The sequence below is a fragment of the Emydura macquarii genome, unplaced genomic scaffold, assembly GCF_026122565.2.
Source record: "Emydura macquarii macquarii isolate MOO-44397 ecotype Brisbane River unplaced genomic scaffold, CSIRO-AGI_Emac_v2 contig_1390, whole genome shotgun sequence".
Classification (NCBI taxonomy): domain Eukaryota; kingdom Metazoa; phylum Chordata; order Testudines; family Chelidae; genus Emydura; species Emydura macquarii.
In genome coordinates, this window is record NW_027131527.1 from 2,575,499 (window position 1) to 2,592,632 (window position 17,134).

Here is a 17,134-nt window from a genome sequence, read left to right on the forward strand (position 1 = left end):
ACAACAAATCACAAGAATGTATTTGACAAAATTACTTAACATTCTGATATTCAATGAGCAGACTTCATTTTGTCAAAGGAACACTATCCCAGGGGAATTTAGGAACAATCACAGAAATCTTTTGTGTCTATCTGATTAGACGCAACTCAGCAAACAAAACTGTGCAAAATGTTCCAAAAGAGCGGAGTATAACCAGTCTTCTCACATTGTTCTCTTGAACATGTTAGTATACATTACTATTGACATACTGACCTGAAATATCACACAGTGGTGTGTGATCTGCAGGGTAAACAGTCATATGCATTTGTGTGTGCATGTGTGTTTGTCTAACATGGCAACAATTAGCCTTATAATACTGTATCAGCAAAAGTACTCATTGGGTTGCCCCTCTGTCTTTGGTATTGCTTCTGAGTCCATGCTAGATCGTGCAGACAGCAGCCTATTAGACTCATCCGGGGTGTGTCTAGTTAAGTATTCTCCTTCCACTCCTTTAGTTTTGGCTCCTGGAGACAGGCTTTCAAATGTGACATAGGAGTCCTGAACTTCCTTGGGTTTCCGCATTAAGCATTTTTTGCAGCGTCTTTTCAATGCCCCACAGCAGACCACAAGGGTTAGAGGGACAGCAATGACACAGGCCACACTAATCACCACCACATTAATGAGTTTTTGGGTTCCACCGGCACTGGCAACTTCATCTGTGGAAAATATGATGCATTGCTCCTTTCTGGGGATCAGCCCTTTCACACAGACACACACTATGTATTTGGTCTTTGGCATCAGCCCATCAATGGTGATCTTAGTCTTACCTGGCTCCACACTGATTCTACGCATGTCCCTTTCTCCAAAAATGGCATAAAGGACACTGAATATGGTTGTGTTCTTTGCCTGTGGAGCTTTCCAGGCCAATGAGACACTTTGATCAGTGTCTCCAATCACTCTGACAGACCTCACTATACGTTCCGGCTCCTGTTGGCCAGTGGGTAGACTTGATAGAAGGTTTCTTGGATTGTTATTTTGCTCCTTAACCATATTCTGTGCCTCATTCTGGAGCCCTAGATTCTCTTCTGTGTTGACACGGACTGGTCTGGCACCTAGTGTAGGTGAAGTTGAGGTTGTGATAACATACCTAGCCACCAGCTTATCATTATAAGCAGCTGCTTCCATCCCACTCACCTTCCCATTCCATACTCCTTTAGAATTAGCATTAGGGTCATCGGTGCCTTCAGAATCAGTGATGATGAGGGATATGAAAGCCTCTGTAGCCCCTAGGAAGTTCTTGGCTTTACAGATATACTCTCCAGAATCCAGATAGGAGACTACAGGTAAGCCTAGAATAGACCAGCTCATCCCATCACTAGAAATTTCCTGGTGCACTGAAAAAAAAATAGCCAAACGTGGATATAATGTAAAATATTAAGATTAATTCAGCAAAATGACTATTAGACCTATCATAATGATCATTTTTCTGTTACCCAAAATATTATGAAATCAAAATAAACCTAATGAAAGGATATTAGCTGTTAGACTACTGTCAAGATCACTTTACTTGATCTAGTTCATCCACACACACTCCTCCAAAAATATGATGGAATTTTTCCATCAGGGCAAAGCTATAGTTGGAAAACAAGATTTTCCTTATCCTTAAAAAAACAACATATGAATGTCAAACTCTGTTAGAATGTGCAGTAATAAGAGTGAAGAAGGCTGTGTTTAGAGGAGTCAATATACTTTTTACTTCTGATTCACATGAAAGAAAATCACTGCTCAAGAGGAGACTATCTTCCAAGACATATATATGGTAGCTCCTAGAACGAGTAGACAAGAGACAAATGGCTGGGAAATAATATGCTTTTTGTTGTAGAATTAAGGTGAGTATTTATAGCATGTTAAATATTCAGAACCTTACAAAAATTAGATAGTCAACAAATAGTACACACACAGTTGACCTTTAGTTTTCTCCCTCTACTTTCCACGAGGCTCTAAATAGAGTTTCTTCCCCTTCTCTCCCTATCAACTTACATTTGTACAGAAAGAAAAGAAAACTTGAAGAAAAAAAGGAAGTTGGACAATGCAGGATGCAAAAAGTATGTTTTTAAGACTGTAAATATGGAAATCAAAGCACATGCAAACTTTATCCTTTCCCAAATTCCATCTTCTGAATGAGATTTTAGTTTAAAATAGAGATGAATTTTTCAGCTTTCATATTGGGATCCAAGCTTCCCCAAAATCTAAGCATGTTAAGATCCAGCATTTCGAAGCAGGACTCTTTCTAATGAAAATCGAATCAAATCAGCCAAACAAAAAATAATTGAAGGCTTTTGCTCCTTACAGATTAAGTATTTATTGAGTTGGGAGGTTTAGCAGAAAACAATTTCCAAATCTCCTGGGCCCATTCTACATCACTCTTACAACTAGAATGAGAACAGTTTTTCCTTTCGCTCTTTCAGAAAAGTTAATATTTCAACTGTCATATTATAGTGTTCATGACAAAACTTTATCACTAAGAGGTACTGTATTTTTTCCAGACAACTGTTGACTGAAAGGTGGTAAAGCCATGTTTAATGTGGCACAAAAACATCACAGAAACCTCTGACAGAGATCTATTAACTGTTTTGATAGCAATCCAACTTTGCAGACATGCAAAAGCACACAATGGGGCCATGGCAAGCCTACAGGTTAGGTTTTTAGGAAGGCTGTTTAATATGTAATTAAAATTAATTTTAGAGTGCCTCTTATTTCAGCTGCACAGGCTTCAGCCTTGTGATGCAAACAGGTGTGCAAACCATCCTAAAGTACTGTGCAGAGAACAGCTTGAGAGCCACTACTGCAGTGCAATTGTTGTGGAACAAAGAAAACATAACGTGCTTCATATGATAATTATATGATTTATAAATATTAACGTATTCACACTGAATTGTGGATTAGTTGTATGAGTCTTCTGAAAAATCACAAATACTGTAGAGAGTCACAGTGTTAACTTTCTTCTCTTGCTATCCTCCTGTTTTCTTATTCAGCATGCGGCATATACAGTGATTCTATTTATTTGGAAGAGCTGAAGCTGATATTTGCTCCTGGGTGTTCAGAAAATACAAGCTTACTTTCCAATCATACAATGTGAAATAAATAAGCAGAACCCACCTGTGCCATTGAGTTGATTATCATCAGCCCGTCTCCAGCTGAGTTCAGGAATGGGAACCCCAGTAGTACCACATCGCAGTAACACAGTGCTACCTAATATGGTCTTTACTTTGGCTACAGATGTATGTACAACAGGGCTTTGACATTTTCTTAGTTCAACTTGACTGAAGAAGACTCCAGCAAGACTCCGTGGGGTGAAGCATTTCAGTCTTGGCTCTATAAATGCTATGTTAGGAGACTGAAAATTTAGGAAATGGACCATTTCATACAGACTGCAGTCACAGACCCAAGGATTATCCTGCAAACCTGTGAAGAGAAATCATAACCATTATTAGTCACTCTGCCACCAACATTTCCATTACTATTTTTCACTTTATATTCTTTAATAGATAAATGGTGACTGGCTCCTAGTCTGTTTCCAATTAGGGGCATTTGAGGCCTTGCATATGGAATATAACCTTGGAGTCCAGAAACCTGAGTCTCAATCCTCACTATATGGCTTGGACCATTCTGAGCCTTACCTACCCCATCTGTAACATGGAGCTAACACAGCTTTATGAAGTGTTTTGACACCTGTAGATGAAAAAGTACTATGGAAGTGAAAAGTAAGATTATTCAGACAACCAAAACAGATTGTTAGGAGGAGACAATAGACTCTCTTTAATTAAGATTGCTCTCAGCTTAAATATCTTTGGCTTGACAAAAATAATTGGCCTGAAAATCACCACATTTATTGTGGAAGCGAAAGAGAGCGTTTGTGCAAAGTTTGAAGAGAACTCATTCTGCTGTTTTAGAGTTGCTCTGTTTTGAAATTTTGATTAAAGTTTCTTTGTCTCCCGCTAGCACAAAACTGGCTATTTGGACAGCACACCTTCAAACTTTCCACATAGTTACATTTCTTTGGAAACTTGTATGCCAGCTGTATTGGATGAAAATAGGTGACAAGAAATCAAACAGCTATTAGTTTTACCCAGTTTACACTAACTCTCCCAGCATTTATACCACTTAAGGAATGGCCAGGAAAGGGATAAGTTATTAAAACTCTACTCCCTTTACCAGAAAGTTCTCCTGACCCCAAAAGGTCAGCCACATTATCAGACAAATACGAGTTTGGATCTTACCCGTAATACCACTCTAATTTATCCCTTTACTGGACCTAGTGGTTGATTGGGAGCCTGAGACTGAAATGCAATAAGGGGGCTCTGTAACTTCTTGTTTTTAGCTTCTTGATAACCAGTGTGGGGGATCAGAAGCACTGGTTGTGACTGGTTGGTGAATTTACTACAGTGTTAGCCACCAGTTTGGGAGAATCTGCTCTCCTTTTGCATCCTGCCCTGACCTTGGCTTTTTCAGGTGAGCTACCCTAGGCATGGATGGGTCACAGGCAGTTTGAAGTATGGTTTTATTATATGGTCATAGCTTGGTTCTTTAAAAGGTTCTTCTCGAGTTCTTGTGGCTCAGCCTTTGGTTATGGTCCTCAGATGCCTTCTATGTGGGCATGTACTCACTCCTTGGTTACTATAACATATAAGGAGATTATGTATTTATCTACTCAGTAAAAAGGACTAAAAAAAAAAAAAGTAAAAGTAAAAAAGAACTATCTAAAACCTATGTTCAGTGTGCACCAACAATAAAAAAAAGTAAACAAAAAAGTAAACAAAATGCTAGAATGGGTGGATGAGGTGGCTTGGTGCAGCTGGAGTGGAAGTGACATCCCCTCTCTTTCCCCCTATGCACAGCTTTCATCTCTGAGGAACACTGCTCCAAGGGGCTGTGATACTGGCTACACGGAGCCAGGCACAGTGTGGGCTGACAGGCAAAAGGGGCCTGAGGAGCTGCTCTAGGATTGGGTCTTTCCTAGAAGTCAATGACAGCAAGGATAGTGTTGGAATTAAGATCCAGAATGGACCGGTTCAGAGTGGTTCAGAGATGGATAGATGAGCATTTGTATAAAACTATTCCTCCACCCCGCCTTCCATCTCCTTAGTATAGCAATACCTGCAACATGTCAGTTATGGGGAGGAGCCAGGAATACCTTATTTGCTGATGGGCCTTCCTCATTCTTGCCTTTGGCACAGATTTTACAACCCAAAAGGAATAACTTCCATTGAAAATCTTTCTCTGGGAGTGAAAATAAGAAGTGACTCTAAAATCCACTTTTCCCTCTTCTAAACTCACAGTGCAGCCATTTGTTAGATATCTTGGCAATACTTTCCTTTTTTCACTTCAGGACTCAAGGCTTATGTGAGTCTAGTCCAGTAGATACCGTGAAAATGTTTTTGCCATAGAAATAGACAAATAAACAGTGGGAAATACCAATTTAGTCACATAAATAACCAGTCTACTATATTTCTATTTTCCAAAAAAAGGGCTTGGGAGTAGTTGTCAAGACTTCCTCTCTCTCTCTCTCTCTCACTTAAGCACCACACTACTAATCCCTTTACTGTTGCCCATTTCTTGGCCCTTCCTCTGTCTCTTCTGCAGCTTTTTCCTGGAAGATGATCCAGATTCTTAGCTTCACATTTAACTGAATCTATGTCAGTGTGTGACACATGAGCCAGTGCAGCCATTGATGATCAATCACCCTATCACTCCTCAAGCCCCTACTCAATTTTTGATGCCTCATCCAAGCAATTCTTATAGAAAAGAACATCACTAGGCTGACAATGAAAGCCATGAAGATCAAGAAAGCACCAAGCTATTTCTAGAATACTTTTATTATAAAAACCTAAAACCAGAGGCTTTGAAGAGAATTCAGAATAATGTGCTTTACAGACCTAAAGGGAATGATTGAATCCTTGCTATTCATAGATTTTTATGCTTCAGTGAGAAAGAGCCATGGCCAGGAAGGAAATTTACGATGCAGCTGTGTGCCCCAAACCCATTCTTCTAAAATCCATGGACTTCCCACACTACAATCCCTGTGTATGTGCACAGAGGGGAAATCTGGAGCGGAATTTAAGGGTCAGGGGGTCGGTCTATGAATTGTAGTATGAACCTCTCCTGATATCTCCACATACATTTCTCTGTATGGGTTTCTTAAGTTCCTGGCACAAGCAAACTACAGGTGATTATGCAAGACAGTCTTAGGTTGGGCAAAGTAACAGCACAAAAACCCTTCCTGATCAAATACTGTAATAATCCATATAATGAAATATCATGAAGTAACATTTCCACGAAAAGAGATCTATGCAATATAATGCTACTAACAACATTCTATAATATGATAGGGACCATGCAATAGCAAACACATCTTTTGTTTTGTTAAGAATGTATATACCACCTTGCAAAATGCACAGATACTAAAAAACTGGATGGACCACAACTTGATTCTTTCTTTTAAAAATGTGTGGGTTTCTTTTAAGTGTGACTGTAGTGCTGGAAAAAGAAGAAGAAAAGTAGCAGCAGCATTGTAAGCTTCTTCACTCTATGGGGACCACCTCTGGGAATAAGAGTAACTCATGTCCTCTCCAATGAGGTTGTCAGCAAGAGTGTGACTTGATGCCAAATATCGTGTGGTTATGTATGCAATATGGACATAAAGAGTCACATCTTCAGGTGTAAGATGAAGTCAGTGGAGCTCCATCAGTTTATACCAATTGAGGATATGGTCCATAACCACTAAGAACTGCCTAGAGACCATCAATTCATTTCATAGTCTACCAAACAACTAGCAGATGGCAACAACCTGGAGACATCACTATCCTGAGATGGATTTGAATAAGTGACCTAGAGGTAAAAGACTCATAACCAATCCCCTGAACATCTCAGTATGCTCGTTACATAACTTTGTTCTAGGTTACTGCATTTGAGATGGTTCACAAGATAACTTGTTTTTCTGACCACATAAACCAATTTCTGTTCCCCTTAAAGTTATACTACAGAGAGAACCAGGTTTGCCAGCTGAAAATAAATGCTAGTAACATTATGCCTGTTCATAGAAACATTTCTGTCCTGATGGCTTTCTGGAGACTGCTGTTTGACTTTTTGCATACAGGTAAACAAGACTCTGAAAATAAGGATATGCCTACGGCATTTTTATGGCTGACAAGACACATCTTATATGCCCAGCAGCAGTGGAACAAGGTTCTCCCAGTGAATTTAGATATAATGATCATGAATCTCTCTAAGGTCTCCTGAAAATGCTCATCACCATAGTATCTAGGTACTGTTTTAAAAAAAGAAAAAGGTGTATTGTGGGATTTGGAGCTTCTGTCCCTTTGTGCTCCAGTCAACACCAGCAAATACAAATGCTATGTTTGGGGTCTAGTCTGTAGTCTACTACCATAATTCTCTATACTTCCATACTTGAAAGCTGGGTTCATTGGTCAGTCAAAGTTCCTTGCTTCTCTAGCCCAACAGCACGTGGAATCATTGCTGATGCAGCAACTTTAGCCCATGAAAGAAGGGATGCCTTGCATTTTTCAGCAGCAACTCCTCTGGTTCATTAAGGAGCGGCACTAATGGGCTCGGACAAGATCTCCATTCAGTCATCTTTAGCAAGGATTGTAACTGAGATGCTGAATTTTTGAGGTGGAAGGGATAGCAAAGTAGGGGCATGCAGTGCACTATTACAGATGCAAAGCTACCCATTAAAAAAAAGTTACTCTAGAAACCATGGTTGTTCAGATAGTATGAAGATCTGTAGCTGTCCTTACTTTCAGCAGGGGATTTCAGCCTGCAGGAGGCCTATAGGAACAACAACGTATTTTTAATAAAATACACTTTCTTCCTAGAGTGAAGGAGCAGTATAAAAAGTACTGCTATTGTATGTTGCATGCTCGATATTCATCTCGGTGCATTCTAATTTGCCCAATCTTATTTAATTATCTTACCTAAAATGATCTTGGAATTGTCATTGGGGAAGTAAGGAACAGCCTGGAGGTTGGCCCAGGTTGAAATAAGATCTTGAGGAAGAGTCATGAGTTTATTGCTAGACAGATCCAGGTAGGTGATGTTCTTGATGTAACGAGCAGCCTCTGCTGGTACTGAGGTGAGTTCATTATTGTGTAAATCCAGCAGCTTTAGCTGGGGCATGTCTGCAAGAACTTCCCATGGGAATAAAACTAAGTCATTCCCATCGAGTCTCAGCTCCTGTAACCGGCGGAGACCCCTAAAAGTAATCACACTGAGGCTAGCCAAAGAATTGTAGGGCATCCAGAGGTATTCTAGCTTACGGAGAGAATGGAAAGCTTCTCCTGGTACTCTCCTGATCGCTGTCTTTTCTATTCGAAGTTTGGATGTATCTCCTGGGATGTTCACAGGCGTGAGTGTCATCTCTGGGTCATTGCACAGCACAGTTCTAATTGGAAGAAAAATACTAAAATTACTTTTCTATATTTTGAAATCTCTTTACTTTATTTTAACCTATTATTTGTATCTGCTTTTCCCTTTTTCAGCCCCTTCTTTAGTTCATTTACTTACCAGCCATTGATCTATCTATGTCTATATAACTGACTCAGCTATGTAAAAAAATCAAAGCAATTTAGGTGCATGGGATCAAATCCAGTCTTGGTGTAAATGAATTCCAGTGAATTGCATCTATTTATATTAGGTAAGAATCTGGCTTGTGAAATCTTTCTTCTTTTTATTTTTAATTCACTTTCTGAAAATTGTGACCATAACATCCTGCACTAGAGAATATGCCAGTACATGTTAAAACACAGATTACCAGTTGGAGCCACCAGAGTAAAATATTAAACAAGCCTCTCTGAGGTAGGGGTCAGAGGAGTTGTGATAATTGGGCCTATAAATTTATCCTAATTGTGAGCTCAACTGTGAAAAATAGTGAAAGTTCATAAACTGTCACAATAACCTATGATAATCAATGTTGATTGGAAAAGGTGCAAAAGAAATAAAAAGGTTGATTAGTCCAAATAAGAAGCTGCTTGGTAAACACAAAAACTATGGAACTGGAAATCAATTAACCAAAATTCATGTGCTGGAAATTAGGCCTCATTGGTGGACAAAATAAAGAGAGGATGGATCATTCCACCCATTGCCTTATTGGGGACCTTCAAAAAGAGACTTTGAGGGAGAAAATGGGTAACTTTTTACCACCACCATGGCTGCAGTTGAAGGATTGTTGACTTGACACCAGACCTTGATACTTCAGTGGGGACACTTGAGCATCATTACTGCACCAACGAGGACCTCAATCCGATATGTGTGAGATCTTACTCTATCTCCCCCCACCCATCATGCTCCTTTCTGTTCCCCCCTCCCCCCATCTTCCTCCTGGCCTTTCTCTCTCAGCTTTTCACGTGACTCTGAAACCAACTGTACTGCACGGCACCAGCACAGCGAGATGAAATGGCCCATTCAGCTCTGCTCAGTCTGAGAAGGACCAGTGAAGGAGAAGAAACTGACCAGACTAACCAGAAGATGTTCCTGACTGGGGAGGTGAGCTGGAGTCCACAGTAAAAGCTGTCATGGACAACCTGTCAGCCCAAAACATTCATCTTTGACTGATCAGCTGCCCTGTATCCTGAGAATATGAGCAAAAGCCATATTTCCCTCATCTTTACTATCCTATCTGTTCTCTTCCTTCTGTGTCTGTCTGTTTTGTCTAAAGTAGGAAAGTGACGATCATTCCCAATTAAAGATTGAACAAGAGGACTAAGGCTTTCCTTCCCCACCAAGAAGTACTGTTTAAACTGAATAAGAGATTTTAACCAATATTCACGGTCTCCAAAAAGAGACGTTGTCAGGTTTCGATTCAGTTTGTTTTACATAATCAATCAATTTCAGTTTCAATGTTCATTACCTCATTTTGATTCTTTTCCTTTTGTACGTTTCAAATCAATAAATTAGACCTTTGGTATGAATTTTATAATGTGTTCACCACAGTCCTAAGCAGGCTGAGGTCTCTGTATACCAAACTCAAAACTTGTTTAAAACTGTTCAGTGTGGATGGTTTCAGAGTCATGATAACACCTTTGACTTTTTGGGCCCTTTATTCCATCTAAATGAATATAAAAGGGGAATGCACATTAAAGGCTGCCTGGAATCTCCTGTTCATGAAGTGAAGTCAATTAAATCAACAAAACACTACTTAAAATCAGAACTATAGTAAACTCTATTGGACTATATAATAGTCACTAGTCAATAGTCAGTAATATATGGAAGCCACTTCACTTCAGGCATTTATAAGTAAATGAACCAAAGCACTGGAAAATATACTGCTGGGGAAAATCCTGCACTGACTGCAGTATGAACTAGATGACATAATTGCCCTTTCCCATCTCTAAAGGCCAAATCCTAAATCCTTATTCTTTATTGACTTTGACTCTGAAAATGTAGATACCAGCAAGGAAGACAGAGACACAGATATCTTAGAAAATACAGTACAGAATGCACATTGGTTTGCCTAACAACAGGGAGAAGGGGGAAGGCAAATTCTTAACATGAAACAAAGTTTAATTTACAAACAGTAGCAGAATCAAATAAGGGTGTTCCACTTCATATGCTAAAAGAGATACTGTGAGGGAAATGTAATACGATAATCCAAGGACCATCTCCTAATGACTGTGGTTAGTTAACAAATGGAATATTATAAAACCAGATCATTTTTAGCTGAAAGTGGTTATTCCTCTTCTATTGGTGCAAATAAATAACATAGCTAAACTGCTCTTGCTAAGTGGGGCTTCCCAGAGTTACATGTTTTCAAGCTTCCAGTTAAAATTGTTCATTTATGATAGGTATACACCATAGTTACTTTCATTTAGTATTTCTACCACAGCATTAAGTCTGTGATAGAAGATGCACACACAACCCTGGGAGGTTGAGAAAAAATGCTTCACTTAACTCTCAAGCACAAGGGTGCAGTCAACACTCAGAACAGAACAGAACTGATAGGCTCGGAAGAAGGCTCATCCCCACCCTCCTTAACTGAGCGTTGGGGATTTGAGGAAAAAAACAAGAACTGAAAGAAGAAAACAAGGAGACAGAAAACACTTCTCAATAATGCAGTTCTTTTCTGTGAATGGCACAGAAGGTTCAATAATATGAGAAGTTCTTACAGTGTAGCAATGTACACTATGCTATTGATGGTATTTTCCAGATGAGAGTGTTGAGCACTAAACTGTTATTTTATGGGATAAGCCTCTTCTACCACTGGGAAATTTGCTGTTTTATCATTGAATCATAACATAAAAATGACAATTATTCACCTTACAGAATGGTGGACACCAGCCTTTTTAACATATTTACCACAAAGCATTACAGTATTTCCCAGTCACTGGAAGGCAATTCCACTATGGCCTTTTTGGGGTAATTCAGATTATTTTTATTGCATTCCTTCTCAGTAACTACAGGTAATTTGTTTTACCACCTTACTTCTCACACGGAAAGCTACTGATGCTACTTCTATAGCACCTGAACAGTCTTGAGGAAACAGGTCCATTTTACTGGCATCAAAATATAGGTGACAGTTTTTAATTCTTCTTTGTTGAATTCCTCCATTAGAATCCTGTCTAGAAGGAATACACATTCCAAATAAAAAGAGATTGCTTTCTCTCCATCTCTTTCTTTTTGTATTGTGAATATATCTTATAAAAGCTTGCCCTGTTTCCTATTAAGTCAAAACATTGCTTAATTACTACATTTCAAAAAAGATTTTTATACTAATAAATTGTGCTTCATCCCAAAAATAAAGAACTTTCAATCTGGTCTTTGTTGGGATTTTGTGAAACTGAAATAAACAATTCTCAGATTTTACATTTAACGTGTGGAATCTGCCTTTGAGTTTTCTTCTGATTTGGGGACTGTTTCCTTCTCAAAAAACCTCTGATTAAAGGAATCTTAAATAAATGGAATAAAGGAAAATACTCCATGAATTTCTTTGAAACTACTGTACAGAGCAAGCCTGATTAACTCTTTGACAGAAAAATAGGGTGGGTTAGAACTTAAAGACATTTTCTGCACATACAAAGTCTAGTATTTTCCATTTTATTCATCTTCACCATTATACTGATGTTAATTATATTGCTTCTATCTTAGTATAGAAAATCACCAAATGTTTTCTCTGAAATCAGATTACAGTGTGCTCAGAAGCTAATCCTTCTGCGCATAAAGCTGTAGTACAAAGTGATTGGGAAAATAACATACAGACAGCCATGACACAAGCCATGTTTTCTTCCATACATCTCTACAAAGGTGAACAGAAAATCTTCCAGATGAAATACAAGTGTATCAACGTACCTTGCTTTTGTTCCTTCATTGAGACTGTGGAAGGTGCAGCTACATTGGGAAGGGCAAGTGCAGCGAGACGAAGGCAGTCCTCCAAAAACTAAGCAGCAGACCAAGCCCAGAGTGATCCACATTGTTACCTGCACATGAGAAGGACACCCAGATACTAGACAAAGTGAAGGTTTTGCTCTATTGTTTTGTCCAGGGACTGGTTACATCTTGTTAACTCTCTTTCCATTTCATTCGCACAATGATCTTCCAGCCCTCGCTGAATCCATCAGATAAAAAGGATAGGCAGGGGATTAAGAATGGGGACTTGAGTTATTTTCATGTAGGTGCTTATTGCTTCCTGGAACTGCACAGACAGAGCATTTCTTTTCCTCAGCGAGCAGCATGAATCCTGGATCCCAACAGAAAACCAGTGACTGTGATGTGAAACAACACAGTCTTTTTGTGATTTGTATCAGAGGAAACAAATATTATTTTAATAGATGTTGTCAGTAGTTCACTTTCCTGAAGTGACTTTTTGGATATTCAAAAAGGGATCCTAGTACTACAGGAAACTGAGCCACTGAGAATATACAAAAATATCAAAAATTGTTTTATTGATTTTTCTTTTCTTTTTTTTAAAAAGAACCAACAAGTTTAATGACTAATTGATTTTGCCAGTATGACCGATGTTATAAAACTAAGAATGATACAGTAGCCAGAACTTTAATAAAATATTAAATACATACATTTTCTAGGTGTTTGTCGCAGTGCTAACACAATCCTGAAAGACTACCCAGACTAACCATCCCAAGACTGCTTACTGTGCTTAAGGGTCTTTTATGAGAGACCTTGACAAAGGTTTTTGAAAGTCCAAGTACATTATATCCAACAAATCACCCTCGTCCAAATTTTTGTTGACACTCTCAAAGAATTCTAATAAATTGGTGAGGCAGGATTTCCCTTTACAAAAGCCATGTTGACTCTTCCCCAACATATCATGTGCATCTGTGTGTCTGACAATTCTGTTCTTTACTGCAGTTTCAACCAATTTGCCTGATGTGAAGTTAGGCTTACTGAACAAAAGTCAGATAAAATTCTTTGGGTGCTGCAATATAAATGCAATAGGGCTGATTCTGACCTGGATTACACTGGTGTAAATCAGGAGTAATTCCAGTAAAATCTTGAAGCTAATGGCAGCCTTTCATTGACTTTAATGGAGCCAGGATTTCACTCAGTGGTGTTATTGTGGTAAAAACTGATGAAAAGGAGATTAGGTTCTTTTGTTTTGAGGCACAATGCTCAGTGTTGCTGAGTTCAGCAAAAAGGTTTCTACCTCTCCTAGAGGAACATTTCTCTTCATTTTACCATGAATCCATTTCCTGTCGTTTTCTTCTCTACTGAGGACTAAGGTCCGAAAAGAAAAAAAAAACAAAAAAAAAACCACCTCAGAAATGAAATTTCCTTTGGTCTTGCTCACTGGCCCTTAGATCAGAAAGCACAGCCATTACATTTCCTCCTTCCAAGGTTCTCTTAGTGGGAAGAGGTCTTGGCTCTGCCTATTTGCTATCCAGTTGCTCCCAGGGGGAAGCACTGGGCCTAGTCCCTTGTGCTTCCCTGCGTACCTGGAGTGAAACTGCAGCCATCCCTCATGCACCCAGGGAAGGAAACAGTGAATTCTTACACCCACTTACGCCTCTGTGTAACCAAGTAAGGGCCAGGCACAATCTAACTTTAAGTAGATTGTAAATCTTTTTTAAAAGACACTGACTTGCAGGATTTCTCTCTGGTTATGCCATAAGGGAAGGATTTGTCCTGAAGAACTGCCAGGAATGTTTTCCCCCAAAACTCAGATATATTCCATATCTTCTTGGGTGCTGAGAGATTGGGAAAGGTAAGTGCCATTTATTCAGAGGCCCTGTGCCTCACACAGATTCAAGGCCTTTCCTGACCCTTATATCTGCTCAGCTCCTAAAGACTCACTGCTTCTCCACCAGCCACTGCCATCATACCCTCCCATCTAGGGTGGGCAATTAGCTGTGTGGGATGAACATGGGGTCTGCAGAATTTATGGCAGCAACCACTGCAGGGTTGAAGTGGGGGACAATGCTTCAAAGAAGGACCATCCCCTCAGACCTGCACTTGCCTCCTCACCTACAACCCCCCCATTATGGATAAGTTGCTTTTGTGTCACCCTTCAGATATGGAATCAAGGGGTAGCATTCAGCCCTTCCTGAATAACATACATGTTCACTGCAGGAAAAACTGATACACTACTGAATGTTAATGGATAAATTACAGTAAGAGCAGTGGACATTATTTCTAACAAAGAACCTTTACTAAAGTTTTTACTACAGAATATAGTATGAATTAATAGAATTCATTTTTAATTCTTCATCAGAATGAAATATCACTAACAATTGTGTTATAACAATGTGTAAAGAATTCAAAGAAAGAAGAATTTAAAGGTAATCTATATGTGATGTGTGGGCTAACTATTGAGTAGACATTTTACAGTGCCATGGTTTTGCATAAGTTTGTTTCACTAGTAACTGTACAGTGATGATTTGGATCACAAAGCTTGCGAAAATCAGTAATTTTGAGGAGTGCTCAAAGGATTATTTTTCCCCATGCTATTTTTATATTTAACGTTTATTATTCTTTGAAAAGAACTTCAAGCAGCCCCTTATTTATTTGGTGGTATTAGGGACTATCATTAAGAGCTGAGCTTCCCAGAAAAAGGTTCTGGCTGGGGTGATGTGAAGCTTGTGCTGTTATGCACAGCCAGTTGGAACCAGACACAGAATAAAGACGAGCCCTTGCAAGCACTTTATGCACAGAGTGATCAATGAGCAGCAAGTGGTATAAGCAGTGGGGTGATTGCCCAGCCCTGCTGTCACCTCGAGCAAAGAAAAATATTTGGCATCAGCCATTTCCCCCAAAGTATCTTCCCTGATAGGTGGCAGGAACTGTTCCCTTTTTTACACATTTATTTAATTCTTTTAGGTCTATATAGAAGTGAAGGGTTCCATCTTTTTTTTTCTACAATAATCAACGAGTTTACTCACTCTGCTGATTCATCTAGGCATGTGCTGTGATTCCCAAAACAATAAGCTTATCCAGCTCCTCTTTTAGCCTCTGCCTTAAGGCAAGGGGAACGTTCTCACAGGCATGAATTGTGGGGCGGTTGGACTCTTCAGCTCTATTCTGTACACTTTGAGAGTTTCCCTGTCCCTCAAGAATCGAGAGATTATTTTTTCAGCTACAAATGTATAATCTGTGAACTGAGTACAATCATGGGAGAGATTTGGTGGTTGCAGACACATCTTCTAGAGCATTTGACAAAAGGGCAATGGAGCAAAGTAGGCATAGATTTGTTTACGCTGTCTGGAAAAAAACTATGTACTTGTCCTAGATAATTATTCTCACCTCCCAGAGAGAGCTCACTAGAACATACTACAGCTAAACAGGTGATCATGCATATCAAATCTATTTTTGCTAGACAAGGTATGACACAGTGATATCTAACAATGGGCCACAGTTTAGTGGGCATGAGTATAAGCAATTTGTAGTGAAGAATGTGTTTAGGCAGGTAACTGCCCATCCCCATTATCCCCAATCCAACAGGCTGGTGGGAAATGGTATCAGAATAATAAAGCACATACTGAAAAAGTCTGTGGAGTCAGAATCTGGTTTGTATTTAGCTTTGATAAATTACAGAAAAGCACCAATGAAGCATGTGTTCTTACCTGTTGACATTTTGTTCAATAGATAACTGGAAGCTAGAGACCCAAAATATTTTTGTCAGAATCACTGGGGACTTGCAGCTGTATAAAGAGATGCATAAAGAAAACAGACAAAAAAATTAATGATTTGGAGTCCAGGGAGCTACCACCACGTCATGAAAATGACACTGTGCAGCTCTAGGATAGGAAAAAATGGTCATAAACAGCAGTGGTGTCAAATAAGACAGCCCCCCAGTCACATGAGGTTATCTCCTCAGATGGACATGTACTATGGAGTAATAGCCAACACTTTCTCCAAATCCCAGAAGGGAGAAAGGACTACATTAACACAAACTAGGTATCTTTTAGAGCACGCCAGCAGGGTCTACAAAGGGCAGTTAAAGTGCTTTACAAATCACACCCCTCTAGTGCACTTTGCCAGCATTGTGTAGACAAGCCCTCAGTGTCCCTTATCTCCTTCCCTTCTGGGTGTAATCACTGATCAGCTTACTTTAATGCCCAGACTTCTTCCCTTCAGTTTGATTCTTGTGACCCTGAGTAAGATTTAATTCCTTCTTATTAAATGTGGAATTCTATTCTGAAAAATGATTCTGTAAAAACAGCATCCTTTCCTCTGTTTTTGTTTTCTAAGCAGCTAAACAATGTAGTACCACCAAAGGAGACTTCTTGAATAACAAATCCGTAGAAATTAATCAGTGATTTTAATGTAGGGTTTCGTTTCATGAAGGCATAGTCCTCAATTTTGCCTCTGTTAAGGCACATTTAAAGTAAATAATGACTGGCAGAAAGGTTGGAAGTAAATATACTTTATAAAAATAACAACTGACAAAAAAAGTGTCCCTTAAACAGCTGCTATTGCTATACACCAGCTATAGAAATTTGCTAATTAATTACTATGAAAGATCACATTCCTGAATGAGATAGAAGAAAAAGACACCATGGTAGACCAATGCGATAATCAAACAAAAGTTATATTATTCAAACATTTGTTGAATTTGGGGCTTATGTTCATACATTTCAAAGACAGATGCATGGAAAAAGGTGAGAAAGAACCAGAGAAATCTTATGACAAT

At 39.1% G+C, this 17,134-nt stretch overlaps 1 protein-coding gene across 1 annotated transcript; it reads right to left on the reverse strand.

Moving 5' to 3' along the window:
* Nucleotides 1–360: 360 nt before the first annotated feature.
* On the reverse strand, nt 361–12,461 carry LRIT1 (leucine rich repeat, Ig-like and transmembrane domains 1). Its single transcript, XM_067552928.1, has 4 exons — nt 12,340–12,461; nt 7,974–8,440; nt 3,139–3,444; nt 361–1,373 (listed from the first exon to the last, which is right to left on the reverse strand). Exons 1-4 carry the CDS (start codon nt 12,459–12,461, stop codon nt 361–363), a joined length of 1,908 nt encoding a protein of 635 aa, XP_067409029.1.
* Between the last annotated feature and the right edge of the window lie 4,673 nt (nt 12,462–17,134).

What these genes read in the sequence shown, in the direction of transcription:
- LRIT1 (XM_067552928.1), bottom strand. Translation starts at nt 12,461, where the DNA reads ATGTGGATCACTCTGGGCTTGGTCTGCTGCTTAGTTTTTGGAGGACTG. An exon ending in AATGAAGGAACAAAAGCAAG is followed by an intron (nt 8,441 to 12,339) that starts GTACGTTGATAC and finishes TCTTCCAATTAG; the next exon opens with AACTGTGCTGTGCAATGACC. An exon ending in TAATCAACTCAATGGCACAG is followed by an intron (nt 1,374 to 3,138) that starts GTGGGTTCTGCT and finishes TTTTTTTTTCAG; the next exon opens with TGCACCAGGAAATTTCTAGT.